This window comes from Halyomorpha halys, unplaced genomic scaffold, assembly GCF_000696795.3.
Source record: "Halyomorpha halys isolate HHAL.00 unplaced genomic scaffold, Hhal_1.1 Scaffold1498.1, whole genome shotgun sequence".
NCBI lineage: Eukaryota > Metazoa > Arthropoda > Insecta > Hemiptera > Pentatomidae > Halyomorpha > Halyomorpha halys.
Window position 1 is genome coordinate 43,677 of NW_027106366.1, and position 20,488 is coordinate 64,164.

At 36.3% G+C, this 20,488-nt stretch overlaps 1 protein-coding gene and 1 long non-coding RNA gene across 2 annotated transcripts; one reads left to right on the forward strand and one right to left on the reverse strand.

Annotated features, from left to right (window-relative positions):
- Nucleotides 1–4,009: 4,009 nt before the first annotated feature.
- LOC106689861 (uncharacterized) lies at nt 4,010–11,802 on the forward strand. Its single transcript, XR_010842673.1, has 2 exons — nt 4,010–4,226; nt 11,399–11,802. It is a non-coding gene; the product is annotated as an uncharacterized lncRNA (long non-coding RNA).
- Nucleotides 11,803–14,225: 2,423 nt separating this feature from the next.
- LOC106689860 (uncharacterized) lies at nt 14,226–15,017 on the reverse strand. The gene has a single exon (XM_014435052.1). The coding sequence runs from the start codon at nt 15,015–15,017 to the stop codon at nt 14,226–14,228; it is 792 nt and encodes a 263-aa protein (XP_014290538.1).
- Between the last annotated feature and the right edge of the window lie 5,471 nt (nt 15,018–20,488).

Sequence of the window (20,488 nt, forward strand, 5' to 3'; positions counted from 1 at the left end):
AAAAAGAGACGAACCGTCCATATTGAACAATTAAAACTTCCGGCAATGATAATATAGAGACTGGACTGTTCTCATATCACCTCCACTTGAAATGTTGTTAATTTTTTAATGTTGTGTTTTACTTTATTTGTGACTTTTGTATTTTTTATAATTTATTTTATGTTGTTCATTTTATTGTACCAGAAATCTTTTTCTTTATTTTTAAGTTTAATTTATGTATATAGTGTTTACTTTTGATCAACTTGTGAGTTTTTGCATATTGGTATAGGAATTTTTTTTTTTATTGTAAATAATTTTCCATATTGTTTCTATATATGTTATATTCTGCAGTATAAGTTTACGAGGATTGTTCATAAACTGGCAGGGGGGAGTTACAGTCAGCTGGTACTTCGATGTCAGCTGACTGAGCAGATCAGCTGATCATAAAGATGTGCTGAACCCAATAAAGGCCAGTATGTTACAGCAGTTCAAACGTGTTACATCTTATTCCTTCTTCTCTTTTTTGACATTTTGCTTTCGCCAATACTTAACTTATATATAAGATATATACTTATTACACAAGTATGTAAATGTTTTGGTAATTATTTAAATATGTTATAGTAGCGGAAGTAGTGCTAAAGAATTTTAATCTCACTGACAGAGTGGGAGGGATAAAAATCAGGACAATTATGTATAGAAAGTTGGGGTCTGACAGGGGTAAGGAGATACAGTGATACGAGGGCCCATTCAGGATGATAAAAATAAGAGAACATAATGTTGTAATGATAGAAAGTTTTAGAGAACCAAAAAAGCCCAGGACAGTTCATTTTGAACAACTTTAAGTCCTACTAACTGAAACACCTGTGCAAGAATCCGGAGTGTCTCATCTTAACGTATTTGTTTGTACTGTTTTCTTGTTAGTTGATTCAATTTTTTTTTTTTTAATATATAGAGTGATGATTTTATTTTCATTTTGCTCTACTTATAGTATGTAATAGGGTTTATGAGGGCTGTTAATTTATCGTTTATTGTATATACTCTATTATATTACATAGTATAAATTTATGAGGATTATTCGTAAACTGGTGGGGGGGAGTTACAGTCTGAGTCAGCTGTTACTTCTATGTCAGCTGAATGAATGAAGGAGCAGCACCAGGTTTTATAGTATTTAGATTCAAAAGGTACTTGCTGTTAAAAAAAAAAATTTAAAGCTCTTTCAATTTTAATTTTGAAAGATTTAAAATTTAAAACAGCCGTTTTTATGATATAGATATTTTAAAGTCAAAATCATTGTTAGTGCACTTTTGATTTATACCATATTTCTGATCCAAATTCATAAGTATCTAATATTATTTATCACATAATTCTGGTAATAGATAAATTTTCTCTAGGAAGCTCATTTTAGAAATTATATAAAAAAAAAAAATAAAAGGCTTTTAAATTTCAATATTCAATTTCGTTTTTTGTTTTTAGCCCTAATGAAGGCCTGAAATTTAGACCAAAATATTGGCACAGATAAATTTCCCTCTGTATTTACCAATGATAATGGGTAAATAAGTTCTGGGATCTATTCTTCCTTTCCAATTGGAATTTTTACCTTCTTTTAAATTATTAGTTTTTAATTTATAAGATATTATATACCACTCCTGCCCTCTGTGGTAGCTTTGGTGAATGTCAGGAAATACTTACAATGGTAGGAAGGATAAAGCCACTTCACCTCTTCATAAAACCGGGAAACAGAGGCGTCCCTAGGGATCCCGAAGATGAATCGTACACAGCAATTTATCAAACGTTTCAATTTCACCTCGAGATCCCCAGAGACTCCCCCATATACTGTACAGCAATAGTCAAAATAAGGAAATATTAGCGAAGTGACTAGGAGCCTACGAGTTTCAAATGGAAATAGGTGGTGGAGGTAATTTAAATGTTTTAAAGTTGAAAGTGTACAGCAGGAGATATTGGATACATGGCTTTTCCAGGAAAGTGTTTGATCAAAGGTTATTCCCAGGTATTTGATGGGGCTATCATGTAGGAACTGAGTTGGAATATTAGGAACAGTTTTAAGGAGATGTTTGGAGCCTATTAAGATTGCCTTCGTCTTCCCCGCATTTAGCTTCAACTTGTTAGCTCTCGTCCATTCACAAATCCCATCCAAATCTTATTGAATTTTCTCTGTGGCTGGTAATAGGTCAGAAGGTGGGAAGGACAGGTATGTTTGGAAATCATCTGCATAGATATGGTATTGGGAGTGATGGATCTGGAGGGGAAGGTCATTAATGTAAATAGCAAACAGAGTAGGAGATAAAGAGGAGCCTTGAGGAACACCACAGGGAAGAGGGAGGGTCTTGGATGGAGGTTGACCTGGGACGACTACATACTGGGACCGATTTGAGAGAAAGGATTTGAAACAGCACAAGACACTGTTGGATATTTAGTAAAGAGGATGTTATGGTCAACAGTGTCAAACACTTTGGAAAAGTCTAGAAGGATGAGTATAGTGAGGTTTTGGTGTTCAATAGAGTTTTGGAGGTCATGGGTTATTTTAAGGAGAGCGGATTGCGTTGAATAGCCAGATCGAAAGCCTGATTAGAAAGGGTTGATAAGGGAACGTTCATCTAGGAAGTTGGAGAGTTGATTTTGGACAAGGCGTTCTAACGGTTTGGAAAGGTTAGATAGAAGAGAAATAGGACGGAAGTCGTGCAGTGAGTTGGGGTTGCAAATTTTCTTCAAAGGTTGGACTAGAGCAGTTTTACAGGAAGATGGAGTTTTTCAATGAAAAGTTGTAGATGTGGTAAAGAACAAGAATAATGACAGGGAGGCTGGATTTTATTAGTTTCACTGGAATACTATCAGGGCCATAATCATTAGTGTGGGATTTTAGGACAGCAGAAAGTAATTCATCATAGCACAGATGTGAGAAAAAGAAGTCTTCAGGATTGAAATTGTGATGTTTAATATTGGAAATAGAGGAATTATGAGCATAGGATAAGAAATGGTCATTGAGGTCATTTAGAGTCACATGGAAGGAACTGAGATTATTGGATTCTGGTAGGGATAGGTTACGAAGTATTTTCCATTTGGATTTGGAATCAGGATCATTGGAAAGGGCATTATGAAAGTAGGAGGCTTTAGCAAGTCGGACTGCGGATTAGGTTTCATTCCGGAGGATCTTGAAAGACGTGTAATTGGCAGGTAAACGGGTTCAATGGTATTTGCAACTTGTTGCATCTCTTCTTTTCATCATTTCCTTTATTTCGGAGGTCAGCCAAGGTGCAGTGGGATGGGATATGGTTCTGGTTTTCAAAGGAGCCTGGATATCTAATATGGATTGTAGGTTTGAGGTCAGGGTGGTTACCATAGCGCCAATGGAGTTATAGGAATATATGATGTCCCATTGGAGAGAATTAAGGTCAGGCTGAAGGGATTCATTAGTGATAAGGTATAAATTGCTGTATGATACTTTTGGAGGTGAAGGATTTCACGGGTAGGTCATATGTAATTTGGATCAGATCATGTGGTGAGAGAAATGGAACGGGATATTGAGAAGAAGACAGGATTTTGATGGGGAGTCACAGAATTATTGGCCAGTTAATCTAAACCTCATTCCTCTCCTCTTGAATGTTAGTGTTGGAAAGTTGGAAATGGTTGTGGTATGTTCATTTCATGTCAGAATAATATTTTATAGTTGCCAGGTTCCAAGTTTTAACCCAGGATGAAGAAGGGGGTAGTAGAAACCCTAAATTTTTGGACTTTTTCAGTTTCTGGCCTAATTCTATAATTAATTGCATAAAATTGAATGATATGTTCAATGAGTGCTTGAATTTTTAAATTTAGTTCATGAATAGGGTCGAAATCAGTGTTACAAAAACAATGATATTTACCAAATTAAGTGATTAAGTTTAATAAAACTACTTTGCTAGACTAGACACCCAACAAGGTTAAGGATTTAATATAATACCATTAATTAATAAAGACCAAAATCTACTAAAACCATAAAAGTTAGAAATTTATTTTACTTGAACCTCTTTTTTTAAGAAGAATTTTGTACTTTGATATAGCCTAGTTTGTATAGTACTCACACTCACCAATATTGCATATGACAAATACATTTTTTATTTTATAGGAAGAACGAATCTGATAAAAATCAGCAATTACGCACTAGGAAAATGAGGGAAGAAGGTAAAACAAAGCGTAAATCCGATTATACTTTTATTAAAGTTCGGCTCCCAGATGGAGTAACTATACAGGTAAATATATTTACTAAGATGACAAATTTATTTTTGTTAACTGTTTGTGTATAGTGATTTATTTACACTTTGTTAGCTGTTGCATTATTTTTGTTTTGTCATGCAAAAATGGATGGGTGGTGTTAAAGCCCAAAAGAGTATTTTCTTTTCTTTTCTTTTCTGTTATATTTTACTTCCACGTGGGTTTCTATTTTTTGTTAATTATAAGTTAATTTCTTTTTTTTTTAATAACAATTCAGTTTTTATTTTTTGTAATTGAAATTAATCACGAACAGTTAGGGAAGTTTTTTATCATGTGTTTATAATATAAATACATCGCTGCGGCTCGGCACATACATAACAACATTGCGAGCTGCAATGGAATTAGTGCCTAAAACAGACTGATAAGGGAGTCTACAGTTCGGAGTCCGCAGCATAGAGTTTAGAGCCTGAGTAAGAGGAATCTAGATGACGGCGGATGTTGCGAAGTGAGAAATATAATCGATATGCGCATATAGTCCCCCTGGCCATCTACTGTGAGTGACTTTTTTTCTTCTATTCTCTCTCATCGAGCTTCATATTTTGTTTGCTTCTAATTTACTTATTATTTTAAGAGAATTGATTTTTTTGTGTTTAACATATATATCAAAATATTTTATTTTTTTTACTTCACCCTCATTAAATTGTATATCACTTGGAAAGTTATTTTTTTATTATTTCATTTTCTATATTATTTTGTTTTTTTGTGGTGTTCATTTCAGGTCCTCCGTTTTTTATTTTGTGTAACCCGGACTAGCAAATATTTTTCTCTGTGGAAGTGGTCATTTTTTTCATTCACAAAAAGCCCCTCACCCCATTAGGTGGTTTCTTACTCTATTTTTGTGTTCTTGAAAAAAAATGTTCTGAAGAGATCCGAAAGTATTAATTTACTGACTGATAGATTTCTGGACTTGTTTTGTATTAATGAAAGTTTATTGATCATTTATGGCATGTATAACTTTTGTCAATAAATGAATATTTACGTATAACTTTTGTCAATAAATTTTTTCATGTTTCATAGCTGGGTGTATTTGTTTAGTATGACATTATATACATGAATTTTAAGATTTTTTTAACTACTCTTTCAGAAGTTTTGTTGTTAAGATTGTTTTAACAAGTAACTTGTCCATAGTAATTATCTTACTTTAAAATTTGACTTATTTTAGTAATCTTTCAGCATATGTGTGTTCGGTTTTTGGTGTTATTTTGTTTTTTCTTCAAATAAAATATTTTTTCTATTTTTTTTTCAATATGATAATTAAAGGCTTGGAATAATTGATAATTCAATTATGATACCATTAAAGAATGTCAGCCCAAATGATATGAGTCGGCTGCTCACTCTCCTTTCTGTCAATCTTCTTCTGTTGACTCTTTATTTATTTGTCTCTTGCAGTGTTTTTTATTTAGCTTTTTACTTTAAGTGGAATTATCTCACAGTAATTGTCCTACTCTCCTGGATTACTACCAAAATTATCCTTTGGCTAGGCATTCTTCAGGAACAAAAACTAGTGACAATCAGTTTTTAGTTTAACAGAATTGATACTTAGGCAACACACTGCTTCTACAAAGTAGTATGTAGTACAAGAGTCATCTGGTGGAATAAAGTCAGTAATTTCACCTTCATTTTTTATTACTTTAATGAAAACTATGTATAATTGCTAGTCAAAATTTATGAGTCTGCAAAGTATAGTAAGGAGGAATAAAAAATAACAGCTGCTTCAAAACGTTGAAAAGAATTCATTTTTCTTTCAGAGCTCAATATCTTTAAAACTACCAACAATACTAGATAACCTAATTGAACAGGTAGAGTTAATTTTTTAAAATATGAGCCCTAATAGAGCTATTTATTTTATTTATAATCTTAACACTTTCTTAAGACTGGTTAATATTGTTTAAATAAATACAATTTTTTCCATTTTAGTCTCAAAATATATTTATTCACTTTATAAGTCCAACGTTTCGGCCAATTCGGCCATCCTCAGGGGCAATCCTAATACAATTTTAGAATTAAATCATGTAAAAACACTTCATACAGGCTATTCTGCCCAGGTCAATCCAATAAATTACCCTAATTAGTCAATTTTCAGATCAAATTTAAAATTAAAATTATTTATCACAGTCACCTTGTTTGTTAAAATGTATCACAACAAAGAAGGTGACTGTGATAAATAATTTTAATTTTTAATTTTATGTGAAATTGACTAATTAGGGTAATTTATTGGATTGTCTCGGGAGAATAGCCTGCATTAAGTGTTTTTAAATGATTTAATTCTAAAATTATATTAAGATTCTTTTTTTGATTTTGTATAAAGTTGCGGCAGGGGTCTCATTTTTGATTGAGACCCCTTGCCATGTACACTGGAAGACCACGAAGACTGCAATTGTGATGCCACTTGAAATTATCCATGCACCATGTAAGTTAGGACCTGGTTTGCCCCTACCACCACAGCATAGCTGAGGACTAGCTGGCCAGCCTCTAAGGGAGAAGCAACCTTTCTCGAGATTCGGAAGTAAATTTGCATAGTATCCACCATTTCACCTACCAGCCTACCCGGATGAGGGAAGCGGCTGTAGGACACAAATGTGACATCATTAGATAAGCTGTGATAATTTATTATGAATAAGACCTCCTGTTTTGCCGTTCATGTATAATGCAATCGTCTCTATCTACTAACACATTTACCAATAGTTTGCCCCTTCAGCGAATAATAGTTGATAAAAGAAAAATATAGATATGTTCACGAATAAGCAGAAAATAATTCTCATAATTTAATCCCTCGTTCCACACTAATTTGGAATAATGTTTAAAGATACAATCAGGATTTCTGCAGTTAGGCACGAGTAGGATCGGATGGAAATGAGTAGTTTTCATGATATTTGCGAACATAAATGCACAAAACATTAACTTCTAGTTGTTCGGAAAAAATTTTTGATTTATGAAAAATACATCTCAAAACCATTAGACGAATAGCTTAAAACAAATTAAAGCTAGTTGAATGTACTATAAAATAGTTTATAATGTATATCTTCGTAGGAGTAGTTTTTTCCATGATATTTACAAAAATAAATGCACAAAACATTAATTTCTAGTCTTTCGCAAAAAATTTTTGATTTATGAAAATATATTTCTCAAGAACCATTTGACAAACAGCTTAAACTAAATTAAAGCTTATTGAATGTACTATAAAGTTGTTCATAACGTCTATCTTTGTAGGAGCAGTAGTTCTTATTATATTTGACAAAATAAATTCAGAAAATGCTGATTTTAAGTTTCTGGGACAAAATGTTTGGATTTATACAAACTATATTTCAGGAAGTATTAGATGTACAGATTTCTAGCATCACTCAAAGGAAGCTAGTTTAACATATTATAAAGTAGTGTATTACACTTATCTTTATAAGGGTAGTGGTTTTCATGACATTTGCTAAAATAAATTGGTATCTAGTTGTTCAGACTATATTTCATATACAAAGTTCATATTCATATGCTTTTATACATTTTTAAATAGCTGCCATTTTTTATCCCCTTAACTATACTTGGCAGACTCATCAATTTGACTAGTAATTATACATAGTTTTCATTCAAGTAATCAAAAATTGTGGTTAAATAACTGACTTTTTCTCCTTATGAACTCTTCTACTAACAGACTGTCTTCCCTGTTTGGCCTGTATGAAGTAAGACATGATGGTTAAATAGTCTTATGCAACTCCTCCTCTCTTCATTATGCCTATTTGCTTGTTCGGAGAATTTATTAATTTAATACCCGGCTTATTGATTTTTTACTTTCACTTATGCATGTATAGAATATATTTTTGCGTGTTACTTGGGCCAAGAAAACAAAGCGGAAAGAACTGAAACAAAAACAATTTGATTTTATTGCAAAGTAACCAAAATATTCACAAAAGTCCATTTTTTTTTCGCACTCAACAAAAAATCATCGATCCTGAATGGACTGATCAAATCGATCGGTTATCTATCGTTATCTCTACCGAACGAGATGAACTCGTTACAGTGCCTTCCTCTAACATTGCATAGGGCAGAAGTCGAACAATCTTCATCTTCGCCCTTGGTGTACGTTGAATCCGATAGACAAGGTCGTTGATCTTGGTCAGTATGCCCTACCCAGTAAGGACCTACCCAATTGCTCTGTAGCTTAGTAGATCTTCCTTTCTTTCTGGTAGGGTTGTAGAACCAGACCTTTTCACCCTCCTCGAATGTTCTTCCTTCCACATTCAGGTCATAGCATGTCTTGATTCGGTCGCTTTGCACGCAGATCTTTCGGCAGATTGGTAAGCCATCAGGATCAACAGTAATTGTTCATCCCAGTCATTCTGATGTTCATTGACAAGTATCCTTAGATGACTCATCAATGTTCTATTAAACCTCTCAACCATATCATCCGACATGGTTTTGTCCTCGTCTTTCTAATCCCTAGTAAGTCACATACCTTCCTAAAGACTTGAAATTCAAAGTTGCTTCCCTGGTCTGAATGTAATTTGAAGGGAATTCCAAACTGACTGAAAATGTTCTCCATGAGGGCTTTGGCAAACATTGATGCTTCTTGATTTGGTGGAGTGTAGGCTTCTGTTCACTTGCTAAAGTAGTCCCCAGCAATTATGCTATCGATCTATCTTATCTCTATTTATTTTCAAGTTGATTAATTTTGTATAATATTATTATTATTAATTCGGCTCCACAACTCGATGTCAAGTCCTGGCCTCCTGCATCAACCTCCACCAATCATTAAGATCTTATGCGACCACAGTCCAGTTCCTCACTCCCATCATGGTGCTGGCATCACCACTCACACCATCACTCCACCGAAGGTGTGGTCTTCCTCTGCATCTTGCTCCATGTAGTACCTCTTTCACTATTTTCCTTGGCAGACCACTCTCAGCCAGCTGAGCAACATGCCCTGCCCACCTCAATCTACTGAGCCTCACAATCTGGACAACGTCTGGTTCCTTTTATAAAACTTTGAGCTCCGGGTTTGTTCGATGTCTTCATATTTGGCCAACCTTGACAGCTCCCATTATTTTACGGAGAATCTTCCTCTCCAAGATCATTAAGTTGTGCTCACTAGCCTTGGAGATAGTCCACGTTTCCAAGCCATAAAGAAGAATTGGCTGAATAATTGTTTTATACAAATAAATATTGGTGTCCTTAAACAAAGCACAGCTCCCAAAATAGAGACTGAGGCTATAATAGTGGTTGGCACATAGGACTCTTCATTTAATTTCAGAGTCCACAACATTGTCTTGGCTTATGAGCAATCCAAAATACACAAACTCGGGGACTTTTCCAAAAGTATAATCTCCGATCCTGATTTCTTCACCGGGTCTGGGGATTTCCTCTATGACCATGTATTTGGTCTTTTCTACATTCACTTCAAGCCCTATTTTTCTTGCTGCTTCAGCTAATTCATAAATCCATCAGAGACAGCTTGGAAAGAGCGTCCAGGAATGTCAGTGTCATCAGCTTAAGCAAGAAGCTGTATTGTTCTGCTGAATATTGTTCCCCCACTTGAATTCCAGATTCTCTAGTGGCCTTTTCAAGAGCTAAATCAAAGAGGAGGCGGGCCAATGCATCTCCCTGCCTCAGTCCTCTTCCTGAGACAAATTCATCAGATCTTGCTCTCCCAATCTGCACCATGCATCTCACCTCTCTCATGGTTAGTTTAACCATTCTAATTAACTTTTCAGGGATGTTGAATTCTTTCATTGCCTTGTAAAACTGTTCTCTATGAATGCTGTCATATGCTGCTTTGAAGTCAACAAATAGGTGGTGTGTTTTAATCCCATATTCGCGTCCTTTCTCAAGCATGATGCGTAAGCAGAATATTTGGTTAGTTGTGGAATGCCCTTTCCGAAAACCACACTGGTACAAACCTAAGCTCTTTTTTGCAAAGGGGAGTAGGCGCTGAAAGAGGATGTTGGACACCAATTTACATGCACAAGAGAGTAAGGAGATACCTCTATAATTGTCACAGACCATCCGATTACCCTTTTTATGGATTTAACAGATTATGGACTTATTCCAAGCTTCTGGCATTACTTCATCTGTCCAAATCTGAATGACAATGTTCTGGAGTATTTTCACCAGCTAGCTTCCTCCAGATTTAAGTAGTACTGCGAGCAATTCGTCAGCGCCCAACGCTTTATTATTTTTAAGCCTGGCTAGTGAATCCAAAATCTCATCTTCATCAGGAAGTTCCATTCATTGATTATTAGGGTTATCTTCATGGAAATTCTCCTTATCATCATCCTCCAGGAGATCTTTGTTGAGAAGTTGAGAGAAATGTCTCTTCAACTCTGCGAGTGTATCAATCATGTTTGTAAGCAGCTTTCTGTCCTCTTTTAGGCAGTAGGTGGATTTTGTTTCAAAAGGTTTTCTATTCCTATTGACTGCTCTGAAGTACTCTCTATACTGTTTATGTCCCCTAAGGAGTTCAGTCTTTTCCAATTCCCTTTTCTCCTATTGTCTTTTCTTATACTGGTGGAGATATTTTTCCATTCGCCACTTTTGCCTGTACACTTCAACATTCCTCCTCTTCTCTCTCTGAATCATGGTGGTTTGGCGTGCTTTATTCTTCGTGCTTGTTGCCTTCTCACATTCCTCATCAAATCACGGGGATCTCAAATCCTTCTCTGGTGGTCCAAGCACTTTAGCAGCTGTGTCTAATATAGCCTCTGAGTATTTAGCCCATATGGAGTCTATATCATTTTCCACCGCTTAAACTTCTTGAATACACATATCTAGCTCTGATTCATATTGATCGAGAACTATTGAATCCTTAAGCTTCTTGATGTTGTATCGGTTAGGCTTCTGTGCTGGTGTGTTTGTTTTCCCAAGCGCTATTCGTGCAAAGATATGTGTGAAAAAAGTGGTTGGCCATTGAATTCGATAAGTTCTATTGCTCCACCCCCTTCATTCGCCTGCACCTCTGTGGTATTCCAGATTTTATTTTATATCACTGTATTGCTGTGCTAGCTAAAGATATGGCTGTTCAGTTTATCCGTTACAGCTACTTTTGTTTATGAAATCTCTCAAATAGAACAAATTTAGAAACAAATATGCTTTTATCTATTAGTAGTATGTCTTATTTATTTCCCAAATATTTTAAATTTTATTTGTAATTTGTTTATTTTTACAGGCTACTTTTGGTACAGGAGAAAAATTGGCTGACTTGAGGGCATTCCTCGATGAAAAAATACAATTTGCCCAAAAATTTTTCTTCGTTCTCTTACCATCCAAAAATTTTGAGGAGTCCGAGGAAGAAAAAACGTTTTTGGAGTTGGACCTATTCCCGTCTGTGACATTAATGTTAAAATGGTGCCCCGATGAGGGTCCTGATCATTCAAATTTACCTTTGAACCAAGATAACTAAATGTATTCCAATTCTGACATCTCTTACCCTTCTGACATTAATTGATTTAAAATTATTCTAGTTTATGATCCTTATCTTTTACTATAAAAATTATTTTCTTGTTTGGTGTTAATGAATATTTATGATATTTTTTGTCGATGTTAATAATAAATTTTTTTAAAAAATAACAATTAGATATTTTATATTATCCTTTATCTTAAACATTGATTTTTTTTTCGTAATTGCCTTTTAATATCTATGTTGTATTATATGTTTCCTCATTATAGTAACTCAGCAATGTCTGCTTATATTTATGTGTTCCATCTCATGACCTAATTTTTATTTAATAATTAAGAAACAATAGGTAAACTCTAATAAAAGTAAAAAAAACAAAAAACAAATTTTGAGGAGTTGATATGAATTTTGCATGAGTATTATAGATTATCTTTACATGAGGAGTTGATATGAATTATGTATGAGTATTATACATTATCTTTAGAGGTAATTCATTGTATTTACAGTATTAGTTTAATTTTAATTTCACTAGATACAAGTAATGGTGGGGTGAGACCAATAAAGTGATCCAATTGATTCCTTTTGTCCACCATAAAGTAACGGTTAATAACATGCTACAATCACATTAATAATTTCACTTGGTGTTTGTGAAGCAATAAGTAGTTGATGTTGAGTGTATCAGGAATTAGCTACAAATTCACGACCTCATAATTTTTAGGAATTCATAACCTTAAAGATTAATTTATAAGTTAATTAAGTATCAAGTATCTTAGGAATTAATGAATATCTTCTCCATTGTATTCCTTATAAAACGCCATTCTCAGCAAGAAATTTTCATCTCAAGAAAGGGTCCTTTAGATAGCTGAGTATGTTAATATTACTGTAAAAGGAAGTACCCCTCAACACAGTTTCAAAGATTTATAACTACATTATAAAAAAAAAAAAATGAAACTTTGAAAGCTCATAATAACTGAAATGTTTATACTATTAAGTTAATAAATGTTTTTAATTCATACAATCGATTTCTTTTACAATATTGTGGAAAAATCATTTTTGGAAACTACTTTTTTGCATTTTTAAGAACAAATACTTTTTTTTTTCCCCTACGCCAAAGGAGGCATTTCTGCCATTTTGTTTCTAACAGGCCAGTATGATTTACCTTTGTTCACATAACTCCTGTCTGTAAATAAGTCCACCGTTACCACATATGTAAATATGTGATAGCCAGTCATCTCACCATCTCCACACAGGACTCAGCCACTCCTAATAGTACAAGAGCCCAAGAGGAGAAAAAAGCAGTTATTTCAACCCAATTTTTGATTACTTAATTGAAAATTAGGTATAATTACTAGTCAAAATTGATGACTCTGCCAAGTATAGGTAGGGAGAATAAAAAATGGCGGCTGTTTTAAAACGTTAAAAAATAATTAATTTTTTATTTGGAGCTCTTTACAACTACCAACAATAGAAAATTTAAGAGAGCATCATTTAAAGAAGAGTAAGTTTGCTAAAATGCAATCCCTAATTGAGCTATTTACGTTCAATAGTTCTCGAGTTATAGCTTTTTAAAAAGCAACATTTCATAAAAATGTCTTATGGGTCTAGAGATATATTTTTTCAAAAATCAAACATTTTATACGAACAACTAGAAATTAACATTTTGTGAGTTTATTTTGTCAAATATCCTAAAAACTATTACTACAAAGATAAAAGTTATAAAATATTTTATTGTAAATTTAACTGCCTTTAATTTAAGTGCTGACTGACATCTGTAAGTCCAATGGTTCTGAAATAAAGTACATAAATCAAAGTTATTGTCCGAACAACTATAAATCAATTTCTTTTAGCAAATATGAAAACTACTATTTCTATCTTCATAGAAGGTAAAGGTCATACAACTACTTTATAGTACATTAAACTTGCTTTAAATTGAGTGCTAATAGACTTCTGTATGTCACATAGTTCCTGAGATATTGATTTCTCAAAATAAATTAAGTAACTACTAATATTTCAGTACATTTTTATGAAATGTTTCTTTTTAAAAGGCTATATTTCGAGAACAATCGGACATAAATAACTCTATTAGAGCTAATATTTCAGAAAATTTACTCTTCTTTAAATAATGTTCTTTTAGATTTTCTGGTATTGTTGTTAGTTCTTAAGATGTAGAGCTCCGAATGAAAAATTGATGTTTTTTAAGGTTTTGAAACAGGCGCCATTCTTTATTCCCCCTACCTATACTTGGCAGACTCATCAGTTTTTACTAGTAATTATACATAGTTTTCATTACAGTAATAAAAAATTAGGGTGAGATAACTACCATTTTTTTCTTCCCGGCTCTTGTACTATATTCTCTTCAGGTGGTGCCACAAATAGTCATGTCCAGTGGCCAACCTGAAGCCACCGCCACTGCTCTTGGTAAAGTCAGTGGAGGCTTAGGATCTAGCAATGCCAGCCAGTTCTTCCCCCATATTCTCCTCTACTCCTTTCCTCTGCCTTTTCAGTGATAGCGCTTCAGACCACGTCCATGGTGATAGGCACGGGTGTGGTTGGCTAGCCCCTAACAGTGCCAGTCAATCGGCCTCATTCCATGTATACCTCAATGGGCTGGAATCCATTGCGTTACCAATACTTTAAGTATTTCTGTTTTACTTTCTTTAGTTTTCCGGCATGCGAGAATCCTTGCATTAGCCGAGGGATGTCCAAACGCTATTGCCAGCAGTGCTGCCCTAGAATCCGACAGCAGAACTATCTTCTTTGCGCTGGGGTGAGTAAGCTTTTCTAAAGCCAAAGTAATGGCACCTACCTCTCCATCAAAATTGTTAGCGTTTGCTCCAGCAGATGCTGGCAGTTGGAATAGGCTGCTATAGACACCTGCAACCGCATTTTTATTTGCCTCTGTATTTGACCCGTCGGTATATATATGGATCCATTCTGGCTCAGGGTAGCGCTCGGCTATAGTGGCCAATACCACAGTCCTTAGTTCTTCTGCTGGGGTTATGGATTTGTTGATGGGCATTATTAGATCCAGCACTATAGCATATGGACACGTCCAAACGCTTTGTTTAGACAAGTCGGAGAGAGGCTCTTTTATCTCAAAGTTCAGGCCTAGGCTTGTGATAATAGATTTTGTTGTCTCAATAAATGTTAGCTGCGTTTTTAGTCGCCTAGTACTATCAACAGTGCTGTTCCAGTTATCACTGCCATTCCTAAGCACGCGCTCGTAAAGGATGACGGCATTCATTTTTCGCCTATCTTTTAGGGACTCGATCTCTGCTTGCAGTTGCATGGCTAAAATCGGTGTCGATTTAGCCGCACCGGTAATAATCCTCAATACCTTATTTTGAACTATATCAAGACGTCCCAGCACTGAATCGATAGCTGTAACCATAATCCCAGAGCCATATTCCAGTATTATATATGACCTATATGCATGTCTCAAAACCTTAGCGGTTGCTCCCCATTTTATGGCTGTGATTCATTTCATTAGTCGCAGTCATAATTCTCCTTCATCTGCAGCATGCTTACATTGCTTAGCTCAGGTTAGCTTATCATCCAGTATCAGTCCTAGATATTTCGCTTCATGAGACACAAATAGAGAGGTCAACATATTAAAATAAATAAATAAAACAAAGAATAATCTCCGAGCTAATTCCCATGCAGGTGATGGTGTATGATCCCCAGGGAGTCCAAAATAATATTTTCCGCCAAGATTGCAATATCCCCAATGCTAACACCTAGGCCTTCTAAGAAGCTCCTTGTTCTATCTGGTATTGTTCCACGAGATCCAAACCAGAGGTCTCTCACGGTGAACTCTCTCTTTCCGAAGGTCTCGCGAAATTTTTCCTTAAGGAAAGGGACGCATTTTTCATATATTTTCTTTTTTTCCCTTTCCACTCCACCTTCCTGTTCGAGGTCATTACTTTCAAATCTTACCGTCGGATCCAAGACAAGAGCCGTGTCTCCGACTTTTGTAAACTCGACAATATCGGCATATCTTACGGATCCGTCGGTGTCAATACAATAGACCTCATCGAAGCAGGTGAAGTCTTTTCTTTCAAGGAACTTCATCAATTCTTCTTTGACCCTGTGGTGCCGGCGTGTTAGAAGGAGGGAGTCACTGGGGCAGTTTCCCCGCACATGTGCTGGTGTTTCAGACTCTCTGCCGCATTTGCGACAGAGGGACCCAACTTCTCCTTGCTGTCTACTGGCTCCTGGGACTCCACGCAGGGGTGCGTAGTTGATATTATGTTTCAGGGCGTTCGCCCATTCTGACCCCGAGAGTACCTGCTTGTCACTTACATATCTATTTTCTTTCGGGGTCTCTTTGAAATGGCGAACACCGATACCCTGCCATCTGTAACTGGCCCATTCTTCGAAAGCCTTCTCACGTAATGACTGTCGTAGAGCTCTCACACTTTGGTTGCCCCTATCCACCCATAGGTCTATCAGCACATGCCGCGATTTCGGCAGAAAACCATAAATCAAAGCCAACAATACTTGGGTCATACCAGCGCTAAGCTATAGCTTTGGTATATTACAGTGGTCAAATACCAGCTTACAAGAAATAGATCGTTTTGTGATAACGACACTCACGCAAGTGTGTCCAAATCAAAACTTTATTTATCCAAGAAAAAAGGAGGACGAGGACTCATAAATATTGAAGAAGCGTGCCGCAAGTAAGAATTATCCCTACGTCAATATTTCCATTCAAAAACCACCAGTGTTTATCAGGCAATCGTTTCAATGGATAATGGTCTGACTGCACTGAACTTGAGCATAGCGGATGAACCGAACATTGTTTCAGAAAAAGAACGACTGGCAGAATGGAAAAGCAAGTCTCTACATGGGAGATTCTATAGCCAACTGAACGAAGCCTCCATAGACAAAGAAAGATCAGTTGAATGGCTAAAAGCTGGAAGGCTATTCTCCGAGCCAGAAAGATTTGTGGTTGCCGTTCAAGATCAGGTTATTGCCACCAGATCATATAGGAAGCATGTGCTAAAGGACACAACAGCACCGGATAAGTGTCGATTATGCTCGGTGGCGCTGGAATCAATCCAAAATATCACGGGTGAATGTGGAGTGTTGGCTGGTACTCAATATTTACAGAGGCACAAGAATGTGGCCAAAATTTTGCATAAAATTTTCATTGTTAAAATATTGCATAAATCCACCTGGCGATAAAATACAAGTTAATTGATGATAAGAGCCCATACTACTACAAGTACCACCCAAATATGCTCCTCCAAAAAGGTCCTCTTAAGCTCTATTGGGAAGAATCAATAATTACGAACCATACAGTACGCCATAATATACCAGACATCCTCCTTATTGATCTAAGAAAAAAAAAAGCGGAACTTATTGATGTCGGGATCCCAAACGATAATAATATAAGCTCTACTCTGGGAGAAAAACTAAGGAAATATCAGGAATTGGCGATTGAATTGAAGGAACTGTATCACTTGGAGGGAGTTACCTCAACTCCAATCATAATATCCATCAATGGCCTCGTACCAAAATCCACAGTGGCAGGCGTGAATGGTTTGGGAGTGCCTTTTGATGTACTAAGAGAGGCTCAACAGTCGGTTCTCTTTGACACAGCACCTATAGTGCGAAAGGTTTTAAATATTTGAAAAGATTTAATTAATTTACTTATTGATATTTACAACTGTACATAAATACATCAAGTAAATTTGAGGAAATCATAATGGTATGGTACAAGCATGTAGAGAAACTACTCAATGGTAACTCTCTAAAAACAGTTTTACAATATAATGTCTCGAGGCCATTTTCTTTTCAGAACCCTCGGAGGATTGTTCGGAATAAAAGAGGAAGCAAGATTAGAAACTATTAGGTTTGAGTGGTTAGGGAGTTTGTAATGGAAGGATTGATATCTGGTTCGGGCTAGATCGGTTTCAAATGGAACATTAAGGTCTTTGTGGATGACTTTATTTGTGACAAAGTAGGGAGAGCATTTAGGACTTTACGAAGGATTTTGGATTGTAAGGATTGGATACGAGAGGAATTCGAAGGTTTAGTGGAGCCCCAGAGCTCAACGCCGTATGTCCAAGGCCCTGTTTCATAATGAAAGCTAATAGTATTAGTTTATAGTACAAGTGTAGAAACTAGTGTGGTAATAATACTAATACTTATTTTTTTCATGATAGGGATGACTATTAGTGACATTACAATATGACAAGTCTGTGTAATTGAATTAAGATAAATCTACAAGACTATAAGTATTAGTTTGTTCTTTATTATGAAACAGGGTCCCGATAGGCCTTATAATTGTCGTGTAAATCAGTCTTTTGTAATGAATTAGAAGTTTGGACCGCTTGTCTAGTAAGTGTCTTATGTGTCTTATGTGAGTATTCCAGGTTAGTCGTTTGTCCAGATGTAGTCTAAGGTAGCGGATCTGTTCAACAGGGTTGAGGGCAACATTATTGAAGTATAGTGTAGGGCAGTCAGTAGGTTTACGACGTAGGGTAAAGGTAATTTGATGGGATTTGTTGGAATTTATTTTAATCCTCTAATTACGACACCACTCTTCGAAGACTGTGATATGGGATTGAAGAGTTTGGGATGCGGTCAGGATAGTGTTAGGATTGGTTGAGATGTCTGCTGTATAGAGTGTGTAGAGGATGGGACCGAGGATACTACCCTGAGGAACACCAGCGGACTGAAAGAAGAAGAATGAATAGGAACCATTGTGGTTTACTTTAAATAATCTGTCAGTGAGAAAGGAACGAATAATGAGAAAGTATGTAGGAGGTAGGAATTTACAGAGTTTGTGAAGCAGTCCCGGGTGCCAGACGCGATCAAAAGCCTGTTATACATCGAAATAGACTCCCACGCAGTACATTCCGCGCTCTAAAAAAGACGAAACAACGTCTACCACACGATGACATTGCTGGATAGTGGAATGAGAGGTTCGGAATCCAAATTGGTGATCTGGTATTATATGATTGGTACCAAGGATGGGGTATAAGCGTTTCAAAATGAGTTTTTCGAGGATTTTACCCATGATAGGTAATAGAGAGATAGGACAGTAGGAGGATGGGTATTCTGCTGGCTTATGGGGTTTAGGTATCATTTTGACTTTAGATAATTTCCAATTTGAAAAGAGAAAACAAATAAATAAACAAAATATGAAGGTGGTTAGACTTCTAGGTCCCCCCCCCACCTCAGTTACTCAACCCGGAATAGCGAGAAAAACTGGATAATAATAATAATAATAATAATAATATATGTGTTTATAATATAGTATATAGTATATAATATATGCGCATATATATGTTTATATACTCCGATGGCGGAAGACAATATCAGGCGGTGCATGGAGAAGCTCCAGCAGGAGCCGATGCTTACTTTCCCAGACTTCTTCCGGCAATGCACTATCGGGATGAAGGAGGAGATCGCCCAGTTGCATACGCCAGAAGGTGCCTGACAGAGACGGATACCAGATAGAGCACTGGAACGAGAGTTCTTGGGAATAGTTAAACACCTTCGGCCCTATATGTTTGAATAAAGATTTAGAGTGAACATTGACCACAGGCCCCTTCAATGGGTGCGAAAGTTGAAAGAGACTTCGGCCAGGATTACGCGTTGGCAGGAGCTTGTCGGACAGTATAATATGGAAATCATATATAAACCAGGAAAAGAAAATGTAGTAGCTGATTGAATGACAGGAGCAATAACAGTAAATCCAGTAGAGGAGGAGGCTGGGTAAACATCCGGTGTGATGAAACAGTTTCTGCGGGAATAGACGCCTAGATAGAAAGAACAGCAGAAGAAGATGATAGGGAAGAATCGTCGAATAATGAGAGTTCGGCAGAAGAAAGACCGTAAGGCATAGAGGAAATGGATAAAATAATTAACGACAAGATGAGACAAATTATTTGGAAGACGAAAATCAAGGGATTGACCAAAATGAAATATAGAGAGTACGAGAGAAGTAAAATAACGACGATCTGGACACAGTCAGGTGTGAAGAATGACCACATCCGAAGAGCGTTGAATAATGCTTCGAGACCTGGAGAAAAGTATCACCTGCATGTTAGGAATGAAACCGTTTGGGAGAAGATAAAAGCGGCTATGGCGTGATGAACTGATAGGAATGTACAGGACATTCGTCCGTTGCAAACTGATGGAAACCCTTTTGGAAGAAGATCAAAAACGAGAAATCACTCTAGCGTATCATCCGGGTAAGATTAATCACCGTGGAATTCCTGAGACTATGCAGGCCTTAAAGGGAAGATACTTTTGGTGGAGGATGAGGAAGACTATATTGGAGATTATAGGAAATGGCGAGGTTTGTTTACACACCAAGTACGACAGACATCCGCCTAAGGAAGACAGGAGAAGATACCTACTATAGATGCACCGCTGAAAGATTTAAAAATTGACACACTTACAGGGAAGGGGTACAAATGGTTGACCATGATTGACCTCTTCATTAAGGCGGCAATGGCGCACCATGTACAGGATAGGGCTTTGGAAGCAGTGTTCCGGAGCACATCTCATTCAGATTCTGGCAGAGAATTTGACAATGCCATGATTCGAAAGGAAATAAAGGACCTTGACACAATATGGCATCTCAACACACCAGGTCTTTTTAAGAGCGCGGAATTTACTGCTCGGGAGTCTTTCTTGATGTAAAACAGGCTTTTGATCGAGTCTGGCACCCAGGACTGCTATACTAGATCCGTAAATTCCTACCTACTTCCTCATTATCCGTTCTTATCTCTCCGACAGATTATTTCAAGTAAATTACAACGGCGCTTATTCATCCCTATTCCGTTAGTCTGCTGGTGTACCTCAGGGTAGTATCCTTGGTCCTATCCTTTATACAGTTTTCAC

Excerpts from the sequence above, each read along its gene's own strand:
- LOC106689860 (XM_014435052.1), bottom strand. The coding sequence starts at position 15,017 with ATGGTTACAGCTATCGATTCAGTGCTGGGACGTCTTGATATAGTTCAA.